Below are 16,556 nucleotides of genomic sequence, written 5' to 3'. Positions count from 1 at the left end.
ACCATTTTTTCAGATTTTAGTCAACTACTTCTTTCTCCAAAACCAGCTGAATTGTAAAAACAAAAGGTTTCGAAGCTTTTATGGAGTGAATTTTCTATTTTGCAGATATCTAATTACTTTGTAAAAACTGACCAGTGAACTCTTGCTTGGTATAAAACTTTTTAGACTATGCTCAAATATTATGATAATTGGAAAATAAGCTTTATATTGGCAACCTTTATGATTGGTCTTAATCATAGATGTTTCTGTAGACCTCTCAAAAACATTTTTTAATAAGAAAGTATCACTTCACATTGTCAAAAAAAGACCTAACAGGTCATGAATTAGGAGATTGTTAATTTATATGCAATTACGAATAATTATAAAACACCTCTACCTATAAGTATTAGAAGGTGGTATGATCAAAGCATGTATGGTTGGTTGTTTTTAACTGAAATATAAAGACCTAGAGAAAAAATAGAAACAAACGAAGAATGTTTAACAGAATTTTGCATAGACAAATTATATAGGTAACTGAATAATTATAAAATAGGAATGAAAGTTTCAACTTGAGACTGTCATTATACTGTAAATTATTTAAAATCCTAATAAAACTAGATATCATACTTAATAGGTGCACTTTGAATTTTCAAGTTGCTAGACAGCAAGTAAACTACTGCCAAAAAACATAGAAAAAAGCTACTGAATTTTCCACAAAATTTCAACTTACAACCACACCTCCCTCCCCTAAAAGGTAACAAATCACCCATACAATTTCTCATTCTTTCAGATAGTTCTCCTAGCCAGAAGCAAGGTGTGGAAGTAACATACCTTCTCTCACAGACAAATTTGATTTGATTTCAAGCCGTATTTTTCTAGTACCAAACTACCTTCTTCGTACCTAAACTGAGAAGGGAGAAGAAGAATTGGATCCATTTTCACTTTTCTTGCTCTCTCCACCCTATCTTACTTTCCCCTTCCTAACCTCTCCCTCTCTCCCAGGACAGGCAAACGATTTGAGAAGTATTTAGAAAAAGAAAGAGCCAAATGGTACTTAGGAAAGGAAGAAAGGCATCTGGCAAATACAGGCAATCTCCCCAGGTGTGCAAAAGCTATCTCTAAGGAAGATCTTAATGTGTGTCCAAAATTATTTGCATACAGAGTTAGGATTTAAGTACATCTTGAACATTAACTTGCAACGACCTGAACAAAAACAAAAATATAGACTGATCCTGAAGTCAAGGAGAAAGCTTTTGTTTTTTGTTTTTAATGTGAATAAGGGATGAATTGGTTAGGACTTTGCTTTTAGGACAGAAGTAGAAGGAATTTTAATAGAAAAGGAACCAAGACAGACAAATAATTATTAATATATTTTCCAGATATTTATGGGTATGAAGATTGTTTCACAAATAATTTGGAGTCACAGCAGACCTTTTACATTCATATAGGAGAGTTTAAGCAACTAGTTCTATTAGAAATGGAGACTGTCTACATGAATACAAGACTTTTGTCTATTTGTGCGTATAACTGCAGCTTGGTGCATGCTTAACATGCATCTAAAAAAGAGTCAGCTTTTTGGATCTAACAGACCCAGAAGAGCAAAAGAATTTAAAATACAAGTTATCAAATTCTCTCTAATTCATTCTAGTATACTTTAGGGTTGGGATTCAAAGTCTTTAATTAATTTGGGTTGGGATTGGTTGGTTTGTTTAGATACTGAAAATTACAGGCTATTCAAGTGTTAAAACACACTGTAGGCCCATAGTGGAGAAGATAAAATGGAAGAAATGGCTGAATTCTGTACCACTGCTCCTAGGAACATTGGAGACATTTGTGTCTCACATATTAAATGTGCATACATTTCAGCTCCTGCCCCAAAAAAGGCCTCATTTGACTCAAAAACAGAAATTCACTCTGGAACAAGTTCAGGATATTATGTGAACACATTTCATGACTTATCAGCAGCAAAGCATAGAATTTAAGTGTCAGTCTTCTGTAGAAGTAAGATCTATGCTTTTTTTTATTATTTAACATAGCAAGAGAAGTTCAAACAGAGATACCAGAACTGATCAGTACAATAGTATAGAGACCAAGCAAGATTTCCAGTCCTAATCAGACTGCAACCCTTCCAGTGTGGCTTGAGGTATTTTATAATCTTTACACATGCTAAATAGCTTTCACAGTTTCCAGATTTTGATTTTCCTGTGAGATGCCTAAATGTTTCTCTCATACACAAGTGTGATTTGATTTCAAGTCATTTTTTTCTAGTCCCAAAGTCCCTGCCCTTGGTCTCAGAAATGTTGGAAAGCTCTTGAATGATAAGAAAGGGTTCTTGCCTGGTAATGATATTGTTTTACCATTCTGATGCTATTTCTATAATGCTATTAAAAAAAGAAAACAACTTCCAATTCATAAAAAAGACAACTTGCTGTAACTTTGGAAAGCAAGTCCAGTCTGGCAGAAGCCTGGAGCATTAAAAAACAGGATCGGAGTCTTTCTTAATGATTCCAGTTGAGCTCGGGAGCAGAGTGGTCTGATTTTCCAACATTTTCTCCAGCTTCTCCCCTCCGATGATGCTCATTTCTTTTTGTTTCCATTTCTCATGGATCCATGGGACTGAACAAAGCACAGCTCCTCCCAGGAGAGGTGGGACCCCGGCCAGGTAGAAGGCCACATCATATGAGCCGAGGTTGTCCCGGAGCAAACCTAGGAAGAACAGAAGTCGTCATCGAGAGACAGATCCTTGAATCTGAGTGAGGAGGGACCTCAGAGCCATCTAGACCAGCCATCTCACTTTACGTAATTCACTGTAGCTTTTAGGGAAGGATCCAAATCTTGGTGTCTTGGGGATATTCTCTATTTTCCCTTATTTGTTCTCGGCCTTAAGAGGCTGTCAATCAAATACAACACATTTTTTGATAAGAGGGTGTGAACTGCAAAGCCTCAATTTATATGATTGGAGAAGGAGGAAAAACTCTGTTTTCTTTCTGTCATAAAAGCCTAATGTGTTAGGCTTTCAGGAACTGGCTGTATATATCAGGCCCTATTCACTATGTCAAAGTGGCTGTGGCAAATACATCCATTATAGTAAAATATCATAAGAAACCCCTGTCCTGCAGACCAAGAGCATGCCAACTTTATTTTGCATGTCATATAAGGTGTCACTTCCTTATGGTGACTTCTAAAAAAATACATCCAAGAAATATTAATGCCTTTCTTCAGTCCATTATACCTTATAATCCTATTTTTCAATGAAAGGGAGACTCTTTTATTGTGTAGTCTCTTGATTCTAAATATCATGGTAAATGCAATTTTAAGGAGTTGAAGGAATCATTGGAAGGAGGAGAAAAAGAAAAGAAACTGAAGTAGATTTAAAGGAATATTCTAAGTTTTTAAAATATGCAAAAAGGTTGGTTCTGTGACCTACCCATGTCCCCCCCAGAATAATGACATTCCCTCCTGGATAGCCTATCTCCATCAATCCCCTTCTCAGTTCAATAACTCAGTGAAAAAAGGAAATAAGTTTAATGACTGATCAAGTATTTGAAGGGTTGTCATGTGAAAGAGGGATGTCTGTTAAGAAGGCATGCTGGCTCTTCTTCATCTCTCTTTCCTTTCCCATATCTTTCCAAACTATCCCTTTAATAATATGTTTTAGACTTTTGCCAAGTATTAAAGTCATGCTTCCTAGTCTATAGTTTGTAGGCTCTATTCTTTTTTCTTTTACTGTGCTGTGCTACAGTACACAGAATAAGCCCCTGCAGGGCCTACTCAGGTACTTCTACCCTCCATGGGCCGGCCCAGACCACAGGTATTTCTTGAGTTATTTCTACATTTTATAGGTTTTCTTTTTCTCTTTTAAATTTTTATTTCCAGTTATTTCAGTTATTTATTTTTTATTTTCAAATTCTCTCCCATCCTCTCCCCTCTCTCCCACCCTCTATTATAGGTTTTCTATCTTCTCCCTTGTTTTCTGTCTCTTATTTGTAATTCCTCATTATTTTCTCTTAGAGTAGCTGCCCTGTTGCATTACTTATCCTATCTTCTAATTTGCTTCTTGTAATCTTCTGTGGTCTTAAAATTTGTGATTAAAATAGGATTAAACAGTATCTGACCAAGACCATGAAGGGCTCTCCTATGAGTAAAGTACATAAACTTTATGGCCTGCACTTCCTGAAAAAGACTCTGATGACTGAGAGACCTCTTTTTTCCAGGTCTTTAGCTGTGTTTGGTTAGTTGAGGCTCACCATCTATTGTTAAACTTTATTATTAAATTATTCAATTAAACTTTATCATTACATGTTAAACTTTATTATTCTACCACATCCTTAAAGTAGCATCACATGGAAACTAACAAGCATTTTTCAAAATAGACCAAAACCTTCAATGTACAAAACTGTAACATAGTGAGCTTAATGATATTTCTCAAACACACTAAACATGTCCCTCTCAATGAGACAGTCCTTTTATTTTTTTTTAAATAAAGTATATCTTTGACTTTTCAAAATACTCCTCTTTCAAGAATGAAGTAATAACTAAGGTCTCCCCCTATAGGATTAATTATTGTGGAAGGCCTTTTGATCTGGCCCTAAAGCTCAAAGGGCTCCTAAAACTTAGCAGGTAAAAAATTATCGAGAGGGCAGCATGGCCCACTAGATAGGGATTTGTCTTTAATTCAAGAACAAACCCTCGTTCAAGTCCTGTCCTTGGTTATTTGACTAAGGGCAAATCACTTAATTTCTCAGTGTCCCAGACAATATAAGCCTATAAATTACAGAGCAGATGCTGATTTGCATTGAGAGAGGGAGTTTCCACATTTATGACTTCTCTACACTGATGAAATCAAGGCCTGGACCAAAATTTAAAAAACAATCACTACAGGACATAAGGGTTTTTTAAAAAGTGATTTTATTATATTTAATATCACTATGCATGTATATATATGCATTTACATATATAATATATACGCATGTATATACATGCATGTGTATATATACATACACACACATATATATACAAACACACACTGTATTTATACTTAGGAGGTTGCCCCTCTCATTTTGACTATGAGCTTCTAGAGGGCAGGTTTTGTTTTTTACTTTATTTTTATCCCCAGTGCTTAGCACATGCCCGGTACATAGTAAATGCTTAATAAATGCTTGTGGATTTCATTATGCAAAATCTAGATTTTTATCAATAACTAATGCATTTACACAGAAAAGGACTAAAAAAGTACTTGTGAAATCAAAACTATTCCAATTACATAACACTTTTTTGATGTCTTATTTTGTTTTCAGTTGTTTTCATGCATTATATGTAATATAATGACCTATTATGGCTAAGGGTCTCAAAAGCTTAATATGGCCCTGCTTCCTCTGAATCCTTAAGAACCTCCCCTCTCCTCTCCCATTAGAATATGCCTGGCAATTATGTGCAAAATTAAAACTTATCTATTTCTTCTTCTAGTCTTAATAAGAGTGTGAAGATAATGGCAAAGACAAAGGCAAAATAATGACGATAGCTGATCAGTTAGTGGTGATAAGTTTGAATATAAATGGGCCATTTCAAAGGAAGCAAAAGTAGGAAATAATTATCTAAAGATAACTAAATACCATGCTATATTTACCTGCAATGGGTGGACCCACAGTCATAGGTATAGACATGAATCCAAGCAGAAATCCTATGGCTTGGGAGACATCCTGGGCACCAACTAACTCAAAGGCAATAGGAGCCATGATGGAAATGAAGCATCCATCAAAGAGACCCATGAGAAGGCAGACAGCGATGAGTGCTCCAAAGACACTACATAGTGGAATCATCATAGACATCAGGCCAATGAATAAAAAGGAGATTACCTAGGGACAAAAACAGAATTTCATTTACATGGTGATTACAAGTATGAGAAAATGTTAAATTCAATGAGCAGCTTTAAATCCTGGGAGTACAAATGAAAATTTTTTTATCTATATACTCAAACAATATGCATGATGACATTCTAAATGATTATGTCTTTGATTTTCTCATACCGTTTCATCTTTTCTTGAATTAAATATTTTTCAGTTTCAGTTTGGCAAAGATTTTTTAAAAAATTCTCCAAGTATACTTGAAATACAGTTGTTATATTTGCAGTCCTCCAACTATATTATAAGTAGTAGTCATCAAAACCATTTTGTATTTGTGAAAAAATAGAGTAAATGAATGGAACAGACTTGACAAGGGAGAATCAGAAATAACAATTCAATAACACAGTCTGATAAACCCCCAAACATGAAGAATACCATATTTGACAAGAACTACAAGGAAAACTAGAAAGTAATCTGGCAGAAATTAGCTTAGACCAACACCTTACAACATATTTCACAATACATTTTAAAAAGATACTTGAATATTAAAAAACAAGGCATAAAAATTTTGAAAAGCAGATTATATACCTTTCACAGCTATAAGTAGGAGACACATTCTTTACCAAACAAGGAATAGAGTCAAATATAAAAGATAAAATAGATAATTTTGACTATGTCAAATTGAAAAGTTTTTGCATAAACAAAATTAGTACATTGAGGATAAGGAGGGAAGTGGTTGACTGGGAAAACAATCTCTGTATTAAATATTTTTTTAATTAGGGCTTATTATCCAAGATGTAGAAACATCTAGAAGAAATAAGCCTAAAAATCATTCCCTAACAGACAAGTTATTAAAGAATATGAACAAATAGTTCTCAAAAGAACTGCAAACTATTGACAACTATATGAAAGAATGCTCCAAGTCACTGATAATAAGAAAAATGAATGTCAAAATAACCCTTAAGTTTTACTATATACCCCGCAAACTGCCAAAGGTGACAAAAGATGAGACCAGTCAATTTTGGAGTGACTGTGGAAAGATGGGCACTCTAATGCATGGTTGGTGGAACTATGAATCAATATAATCATTTTTCAAAGCAATTTGGAATTATGCTAATAAAGTGACTAAAATATCCATATCCTTTGACTCAAAGATTCCACTAGGCATATATAATAAGGAGGTCACTGATTAAAAAAGAAGGTCTCCACATGCAAGATATTCACGGGAGTATGATTTGTGGTAACAAAGAACAAGAAACAATGTACATGCTTCTTGATTGGTGAATGGCTAAATGATTTGTGACACATGAATGTATAATGGAATATTACTATGCTGTCAGAAGCAACGAATATGATAAAAACAGAGAAACATGGAAAGACTTACATGAAGTGACATGAAGTCACAGTCAAGAAAACAATATATACAACTTTGATAATATAAATGAAAAGAGCAATAACCACAAAACATTCCTAAATAAATGTAGCAAAATTATAGGAAACAAGCGTGACTAGAAGAGATACGAGAAGAAACATTCTCCCCCTTCTCCCATTACTTTATAGATGTGGGAGGTTGAGAGGCATGAAATATGATATATATTTTCCTATTATTTGATGTATAGTTAGTTTTGCTGATTGTTTTTTCTTTTGAAAAAAAATCAATGTAAAGAATGCCTCTCTGAGAGGGAGGAATGGGAGAGATACGAGGAAATATTTTAGGCAATAAAAAAAGATAACAAAAATTTTAAGAAATTTCCACAATGCAAACTGGTAAAAAAAAAAAAACCTTTCTGAAAAGTAAGCCAGCAATACACAAGAAACGTCATAAAACTGATCATACCTTTTGACCCCATGATACCATTATCAGAAATATGCTCCCAAGTAATTTGAAAAAAAAATGAAAAGGAAAAGGCAAAGAGAATAAGCATTTATACAGTACCTACTATGTGCCAGGCACTGTGCTAAGTGTTTTTATAAATATTATCTTATTTGATTCTCACAAAAAAACCTGTGAGGTAGGTGCTATTATTACCCCCATTTTATAGTTGTGGAAACTGAGGCAGACAGAGGTTAAATGATTTGGCCAAGATCACACAGCCAGTAAGTGTCTGAGGCTGGATTTGAACTCATGTCTTCCTGACTCCAGGCCCAGATCTTTACTGACTGCACCCACCAAACTGCTCTGTACACAAACACAGTTGTAGCTATATTATTGGGTGAACAGGCTGTAGTATGCATGTAAAGCTACCGTAGAACAAGAATGGCAAATGAGAGATAAAAAGAAATATGGAAATACAAAATCAACAAATGTAGAACTGGAAGGACAAATGTCCACATAGACTACGGTGATATTAAAATTTTAATTTAGTCCAGTTCAGTCGTTTTTCAGTCGGGGCTTTCTTGGCAAAGATACTGGAGTGATTTGCCATTTCTTTCTCCAGCTCATTTTATAAATGAGAAACTGAGGGAAATAGGGTTAAGTGAATTGCTCAGGGTCACAGAGCTGGTAAGTGTCTGGGGCCAGATTTGAACTCAGGTTCTCCTGACTCCAGGGCTGGGGCTCTAATGCTCTATCCACTGTGCCACCTCGCTGCTCCAACATTAAACAACACTGTTATTTTTATGTGGATATTTAGCCAATGATCAAAAAGGAATTTGGAGGAAATGGCATATGTTATCACCCAATCTATACTTTTTATTGTAAATAGTCTTGAAAGTGATGCTTGATATAAACTTATATAAGTTCATAATTTTTTTAAGGAAAAGAAATACACTCACTATTTCTTAGCCAATGTTGCCTCTAGCTACTTATTCCCATACGGGAATAAGTATGATGTAATGAAAAGAAAACAAAAGCTGGAAGTCAGGAGTCCTGCTTGCCAGCCTTTAGTCTGGAAATAATTCCTTATGTGAGTTTGAGGAAGCCATTTACTCTTGGTCTTCTCATCTGTAAAATGGGGCATTAGAATAAAATTAGACAGTATAGAGAACCTATGTGAACATGTAAATGTAAAAACCTATGTGTGTGTGAAAACGTGTAAGGGGCTGTTATTTTCATAGCTCACATAGCCATAATAGGCCCTGAGGTTCTCATCTTCAGGCAGATCCTTACTATTCCTACAAATATAAAAAGATACTCAAGATTCTATCTGTTAAAACTGCTTTTGTCCACAGAGTCCACGAGACCTGAAAATTTTGGCTGTGTTCAGGAAATCTTGTGATAGGTCACTCATATGACCCAGATCAAGTCAAATAATTTTAGATTATTTCCAATCATACCACTAGGATTTCCCCATGTTACCTCAATAAGGAAAAGTTTTACTTCTTATATGTAGCATACTCTTTTCTTTAAAAAAAAAAAGAGAGAAAGAAAAATATTTCTGTTTCTGTTGAATGCCGTACTGAATTGATAAAATTTGAATGCCATGTAAATATTCATAGTTTCATTTCTTTATTTATCACTTCTGAGGAAGGGACTTGGCTTCTAGCTACCTTATCCTTAGCTGCTTTGTTGGCAAATTTGTTTCTCTTTCCTTGTAGACACTGCTGCCTAAAACCTAGCCAAGCCAAGAGGTAGATTCAGGTTCCTTGGAACTCAGTTATTCCTACATGTAGTAAACAGAATTGCCTACTTTGGCACAGGTTGTCTTATGCAAAGATTTTGTAAGCTATTTCTATATTGAGAAGTCTTTTTAAAAAGCAATAAAGTGAAATACTAATCACTTCAATATTGATTTGTTACATTTCAGAGGAAGGTACTAGAAGATTCTATAGTTAGATATTTTTCAAGGTTACATTGTGGAAAAGAGAGAACAGCTTGGGAGGATGAATAAGATTGTCTTAGTTTCCAGATTCCTAAAGCCATGAATGGCAAGACCTCCAGTCATCATATGTTTCAGGTTCTGGGAAAATGACCTCCTTGGAGTCAGTTTCTAGAGACAAGAATCAAAGCATTTCTTATTACTGCCTTTTCCACTTGTATCACAAGAAAACAGACACTTCTTAGAAGGAAGTCAGCCTTAAACCTTGTCTGGGGGCTTGAATATGAATCAAGAAGAAAATGAATTGCAGATGTTTCACCTGGCTAAGAACGAGCAACAAACACACATTTCATCAGGTAACGAGCTCCAGAAAACTGGTGCTCATTATCGATGCTAATGTTCTTATGAGCTTCTTCACTTTGACAGGACTGCCAGAGTCTCTGAGCCCACTACTTGGGAAGACATAGGATAAGAGAGCTGTGACTTTTAGCCTAAACTCAGATCACAAAGCAAAAGGGTCATCACAAATAACTTGTCAGGCTGCTTGCTTGAGAGTTCTTAGTGTAACTCAGTTTCTTAAGAACTAAGGTTCTCAATCTTTTTTGTGTCCTGGACCCTGACCCCTTTGGAAGTCTGTTGAAGCCAATGGACACATGTCATGTTTTTAAATGCATAAAGTAAAGAGGGGAAAAGGGCGCTGGAAAGAGTCTTTTAGGACACACAGTTAGTGGTTATGACGATCCAACAAAGGATGCCAAGAAGTACTGTGACATATTGAAGGAGAACCAGCAGAGAGCAGTGCTGAGAAAACCTAGAGAAGAAGGTGATCAGTAGTGTCAAATGCTACAGAGAAATCAAGTATGATGAGGATTGAAAAATGGTCATTAGATGATTGTTAACTTTGGAGAGTTGAATTTTAATCGAATAATGAAAGTTGGAAGCACTGAGAGTAGACAGCTTTCTCAAAATGTGGACAGAGATATGGGATGGCAGAATCTAGTGAGGGTTTTTAAAGCCAGATCTTCCACTACTACTGGCTCAGGAACTGACTTCAAGAGAACTAGAACGCTTAGGGAGGAAGAGAGGTTTATTGATTTGATATATTAAGTGCTAGTATGGGAGGGTAGGGAGTAGGGTTGGCGGGTGATGGTGCCAGAGACAATGACTTAAAAGAGAAGAAAAAGAGAGGAGGCCTGGGCATCAAGCCAACTAGAGAGACTGGGAAAGCGGGGAGAATCTGATTGTTTTTGATGAAGAAGCAGCAATTATTTCTATCCCCTACATGTCCTCATGTGCAACCTCACTGCTAGACTCCTTCAATTTTCCCTTGCTCTACTTACCAAAAGAGAAAATAAAGAGAAGATACAGTAGGTAGTGAGGTATATATAAACAACAAAAAGGACAGGCAAAAAGATAGAGAATTTTTTTTAGAAATTTTGAAAATTTGAAATTTTTTTGAAATTTTCAAAATTAGAAATTTTGAAAAATTTGAGAAAATTTTAGAATCTAGAATTTTAGAAATTTAGTTGTTTTTTTAAGAATTCTCTTCAGAAAGGGAAAATTGTTTTAAAATCTTCTGTTGGTTGGTCAAATTTTTCTCAAGTTTCTGAAAATTCACACAATACTTCAATCCCATCCAATCAATGTTATTTACCAAATCTGTCTTTACCCTATTTTCTTTCCTAAAGTCAAATACATTTTTCTATCTCACTGTACCTAACAATCTGTCTATATTTATGTATGTATATATATGTGTATATATATATAGTCATTCAGTCTCCTTTCCCCTTCCTGTACTATTCCTGCTCTTTTCCCTTTTCTTATTCTTTATCTACAAGATTTTCCTCTTCTCCCTACAAACATTCTCAGCCTCCCTGATCTTTTTTTTCAAATAATATTTTATTTTTTCCCAATTGAATGTAAAGACAATTTTTAACATTCATCCAAATTCTTTTCTTCTCTTTCTTCTCTTTTTCTTGAGACAGCAAGCAATTTGATACTAGTTATACATATGTGATCATGAAAAACACATTTCCATATTAATCATGTTGTGAAAGAAAATACAGACAAAAAAAACACAAAAAAAAATAAAGTGAGAAATAATATGCCTCAATCTGCATTCAGACTCCATCATTTCTTTCTCTGGAGGTGAATAGCATTTTTTATCATGAGTCCTTTGGAACTGTCTTATGCTGAGACTAGCGAAGTCATTAATAGTTTATCATTGTACAATATTGCTGTTATTGTGTAAAATGTTCTCCTGGTTTTGTTCACTTCAGTTTGCATCAATTCATGTAAGTCTTCACAGGTTTTAGAAAGGGAAATTTTTTAGAAATTTCAGCACTATATGTTAAAGGTTGATCAAGGAAACCTGTTCAATGGATGAAGTTAATGATGGGGCCATTATGTGGACTTTTGATAACATCTTTCTTTGGAAGATATGGACATGTCCATTAACACCTCATTGAGGAGAATGAGGACATCTGGATCTGTATACTTTTTGACCTATTCACTCTTTGAAATATGCATGTGATTAAGTCTCAGTATCTAGGGATGTCTGATGAGAAAACAAGTAAGAACATGTGAGACACAAGAAAGAATTAACTATACTAGCACTAAGAACAGACTGGGGACCCAGATCAGTTTTCTTTTTTTTTCCTTTTGATATCCTAAGCATAAATAGAAAGATATTTATTAGAAAGTATTTATTAAACAATACATGTATATATTCCCCCAATACAATATATATTACATTGGCACATCATATATTATATAATATATATGGTATGTCATATGTGTTATATATATATACATATTTATAAACACACATACATTTCCTGACCTCAAAGAGCTTACATTCTAAGAAAGAAAGACAACACATAAAAAAGGAACTGGAAGATAGGGAGGACACATGTGGTACCATGTTTTGGAGATGGCCAGGAAGTGAAATGGAGATCTGGTTTCCAGTGGGATCAATCAATCAATAAATATTTATTAAGCTCCCATAATGTGTCAGGCACTGTACTAAGTCCTGAGAATACAAAAAGAGGCAAAAGGGAGTCCATGTCTCGAGGAGCTTACAATCCAATGTGGGCAACAGCATTCAAACAAATATATACAAAGCAAACTACAGACAGGATAAATAGGAAATAATTAAAAGAATGAAAACTCTGGAATTAAGAGGGGTTCAGGAAGGTTTCCTATAGAAAGTAGGGATTCTAGTTGGGACTTGAAAGAAACCAAGGAGGTCAGTAGTCAGAGTGAAGGATGGAGAACGTTCCAGGCATGGAAAATAGCTAGAGAGAACATCAGGAGTCAAGAAAGTGAGTCGTGTTAGTGAAACAGCCAGTATCCCAGTGTAATTAGATGAAAGAGAGCATGACAAGGAGCAAGGTGTAAGAAGACTGAAAAACTAGACAGGGGTTAAGTTATAAAGGGCTGTGAGTGCCAAATAAGTCATTTTATATTTAATACTGGAGATAATAGTAAACCATTAGAGTTTATTAATTAGGTGGGAGACATGATTGGACCTGTACTTTAGAAAAATCACTTTAGCAACTGAATAGAAAATGGATTGAAGTGGGGAATAACAGGCAGACCCACCAATAGGCTATTGCATTAGCCCAGGTATGAGGTAATGAGGGTCTGCTCTAGAGTGGTGGCAGTGTTAGAATAGAGAAAGGGATGGTATTCAAGAGATGTTGTAAAAGTGAAATCAACAATTGGCAATAGATTGGATATTGCAGGAAAGAGGTGAGAGATGATGAGGAATTCAAGGTAACTTCTAGGTTGTAAGCCTGACAAACTGGAAGGAAGGTTGCTCTACAGCAATAGAGGAGGTAGAAGGGGAGGATGGTTTAGGGGGAATGTCTGTTTTGGACATGTTGAGTTTAAGATGTTTACTGGATATCCAGTTCAAGAAGTCTGAAAGTTAGTTGGAGATGAAGATTGGAGGTCAGCAGAGAGATTGAGACAAGATAGCTAGAGGAGAATCATCAGCATAGAGGCAGTAATTAAATCCATGGGAGTTGATGAGATCACCAAATGAAATAGTATAGAAGGAGAAGAGAAAAGGGCTCAAGACAGAACCCTGAGGGACATCTACAATTAGAGAGTGGGATCTGGAGGAAGATCCAGCAAATTAAATAGAGAAGGAGTACTCAGATAAGTAGGAGAACAACCAGGAGACAGTGACGTCCTGAAAACCTAAAAAGAGTATCAAGGAGGAAAGAATAATCAAAGGTGTCAGAGGCTGCACAGAAGTCAAGGAGAATGAGGATTAAAAAAGACCAATGGATCTGGCAACTAAGAGGTCACTGGTAACTTTGAAGAAAACAGTTTCAGTAGAATGATCAAGTTGAAAGCCAGATTGTAAGGGATTAAGAAAAAACTGAGAGGACAGAAAGTGGAGGCATCCGTTGTAGGTGGCCTTTTCAAACAGTTTAGCTTCAAGGGGCAGAAGAGATCTAGGATAATAGTTAATTAGGATGGAGGAGTTTCAAGCTGGGAATACGGGAATGTTTATAGGCAGTCAGAAAAGTTCACCCATCAGGTGCCAGGTTGGTTTCAGAGGAAGGAGTCAATATCTCTAGGAGTGAGGAGGTGAGAATAGCACCTCATACCTAGCTTCTTAAACTGAAGTACAATAGGACCACATATGCTCTTTCATGGGATGCATGCAAGATCATGGGATCCTGGAGAGGGAACAGTAAGAGGCTCTCAGTCATGTAGCCTCAGGAAAGGATGGAGCCACATGACTTCATCTCCTAGCTAGAAAGTAGATTTCCTGAACAATACCTACTAGCTGCTAGAGAGTTCCAAGATGCAACTCCTAGATAGAGGAAGGGGGAATAGCTAAGTAGTGCAGGCTTCTTGGAGCAGCAAAAGATGGAGACACCATATGAAGGAACAAAATCCTGGATTTTGCTCTTCAAACTTACTATGAATTATTCATATTGTACAGACCTTCTGGGAAATAGTGCTGACTTTCTAGCAACCCAAGTTCATTTCTTTTCAGTTTTTCCCTCCTAAACCCTTAGAGTAATCCTGTAAGACCAGAAGCTTTGTTTAGCTTCCTGTGGTAAAGATGCAACACACCAGAATGTCATAGTGGAGGAGAGGAAGAGAAGAAGGAAAGGGGAACTACACCTTCAGGGTAGTACTATAAAGCTCTGGGCTTATATAGTTCCTTGCCATGGAAGGTAGAACTTTTTTTATTATTAACAAATTGGTCTTAAGTTGAGTAGTAAGGTCCACACCTGTAGACCCCAGTGGCTGGAGAGACTGAGGCAAGTGGATCATCTGAATCTGGAAGTTCTGAGCTACAGTCGGGCTAATGTCTTTGATTGGGTATCCACATTCACTGTGGTACCAGTATCACTACCTAAGGAAGGGCAGAGAGTCTCATGTCAGAAAAAATGAAACAGGTTAAAGTTTCCCAATCAATTTTGGGACCATAACCATGAATGGTTGCTGCTTTTCCAGCCTAGGCAACTTAGGGACACCCAGTCCCAAAAACAAAACACAACAACAAAAATCAGGTCTGGACCTGTATTCAATGTATAGTTTGAGAGAGTCACCTGCAGTACAGAGAGGTTGAAAAGATTTGCAATGGGTCATACAGTCTGGATGTGTCAGAGGCAGGACCTGAACCCAGGTCTTGAACAGACTCAGTGACTGGCTTTCTATCCACCACAGCATACTGCCTCTCAAACATTTATGTTGTTTTTCTGTGGGGTGAAATAAAGTTTGTCCAATACCAATCAGTTGATTAACATTTATTAAACACCTACTATGGGGCAGCTGAGTGGCACAGTGGATAGAGCATTGGTCCTGGAGTCAGGAGGACCTGAATTCAAATCCGGCCTCAGACACTTAACACTTACTAGCTGTGTGACCCTGGGCAAATCACTTAACCCAATTACTAGCCCCACCCCCCAAAAAAACCACCAACTATGTGACAGGCACTGTGCTAAGTTTTAGGGATACAAAGAAAGGTTAAAGGTAGTCCCTACACTCCAAGATTTCACAATCTAAAGGAGGAGACAAAATACAAATAACTATGTACAAATAAGTTATATACAGGATAAATTAGAAATAATCAACAGATGCAAGACACTGGAATGAAGAGGTATTAGGAAAGGCGTCCTTTCAAAGGTAGGCTTTGAGCTGGAAGCCAAGAGGCAACGATGAGAAGAGAGAGCCTTTTAGGCATGGGGAACAGCCACTGAAAATGCCCATCAGCAGATAGACTCTCTTGAGTAAGGAAGAGCAAAGAGGCCAGTAAGGTTTAAGAAGATTGGAAAGGGGAATACCAGAGGATATATGTTTGATCCTGGAGGTTCTAGGGAGCCACTGGAGTTTATTGAGTAGGATGGTGCTATGGTCAGACTAGTACTTCAGGAAGATCACTTTGACAGTTGAGTGGAGGATGGCCTGGAGCAGGGAGAGACATGTGGCGGTAAGACTGACTAGCAGGCTATTGCAGTAGTCCAGGCATGAGGTAATGAGAGCCTTCAGTAGGGTGGTGGCAGTGTCAGGAGAGTGGGGAAGGACATGGCAAACCACTCCAGTATCTTTGCCAAGAAAACCCTGAATGGGGTCACAAGAGTCAGACCCAACTGAAACGACTCAACAACACTGTCAGGACAGAAGGGGGCGTACATGCAAAGAGATGTTACAAAGGTAAATAGGTCTTGGCAACAGATTTGATATTGTTATCTTGAATATTTACACAGAAGTGGACTCCTTTATATTTTTTTTTAGGCAGTTGGGGTTAAGTGACTTGCCCAGGGTCACACAGCTACTAAGTGTCAAGTGTTTGGTCTGAGGCCTGTTTTGAACTCAGGTCCTCCTGACTTCAGGGCCAGTGCTCTATCCACTGCACCACCTAGCTGCCCTGACTCCTTTACATTTTTGAAGACTTAGACAGTGGCTATATTCTGGGGTTCCCAAAAGTTCTTGGTATGAGAAAAAT

The 16,556-nt window shown here is 36.7% G+C and overlaps 1 protein-coding gene across 1 annotated transcript in view; it reads right to left on the bottom strand.

The window, feature by feature from the left end:
* Nucleotides 1-1,981: 1,981 nt before the first annotated feature.
* Nucleotides 1,982-16,556, bottom strand: part of SLC16A10 (solute carrier family 16 member 10) — a 141,397-nt gene continuing 126,822 nt past the window's right edge. Inside the window, exons 5-6 of the mRNA XM_027854756.1 lie at nucleotides 5,606-5,834; nucleotides 1,982-2,685 (exon numbers count right to left, since the gene is read on the bottom strand). Of these exons, the coding sequence (XP_027710557.1) occupies nucleotides 2,453-2,685; nucleotides 5,606-5,834 (462 nt within the window). The 3' untranslated portion in view covers nucleotides 1,982-2,452. The remainder of the gene's footprint in view (nucleotides 2,686-5,605; nucleotides 5,835-16,556) is intronic.

The sequence above is a fragment of the Vombatus ursinus genome, unplaced genomic scaffold (genome assembly GCF_900497805.2).
Source record: "Vombatus ursinus unplaced genomic scaffold, bare-nosed wombat genome assembly UNPS02000582.1, whole genome shotgun sequence".
In the NCBI taxonomy this organism is placed as follows: domain Eukaryota; kingdom Metazoa; phylum Chordata; class Mammalia; order Diprotodontia; family Vombatidae; genus Vombatus; species Vombatus ursinus.
Note: the sequence above shows the minus strand (reverse complement) of the source record. Positions and strands in the feature narration are given on the sequence as shown.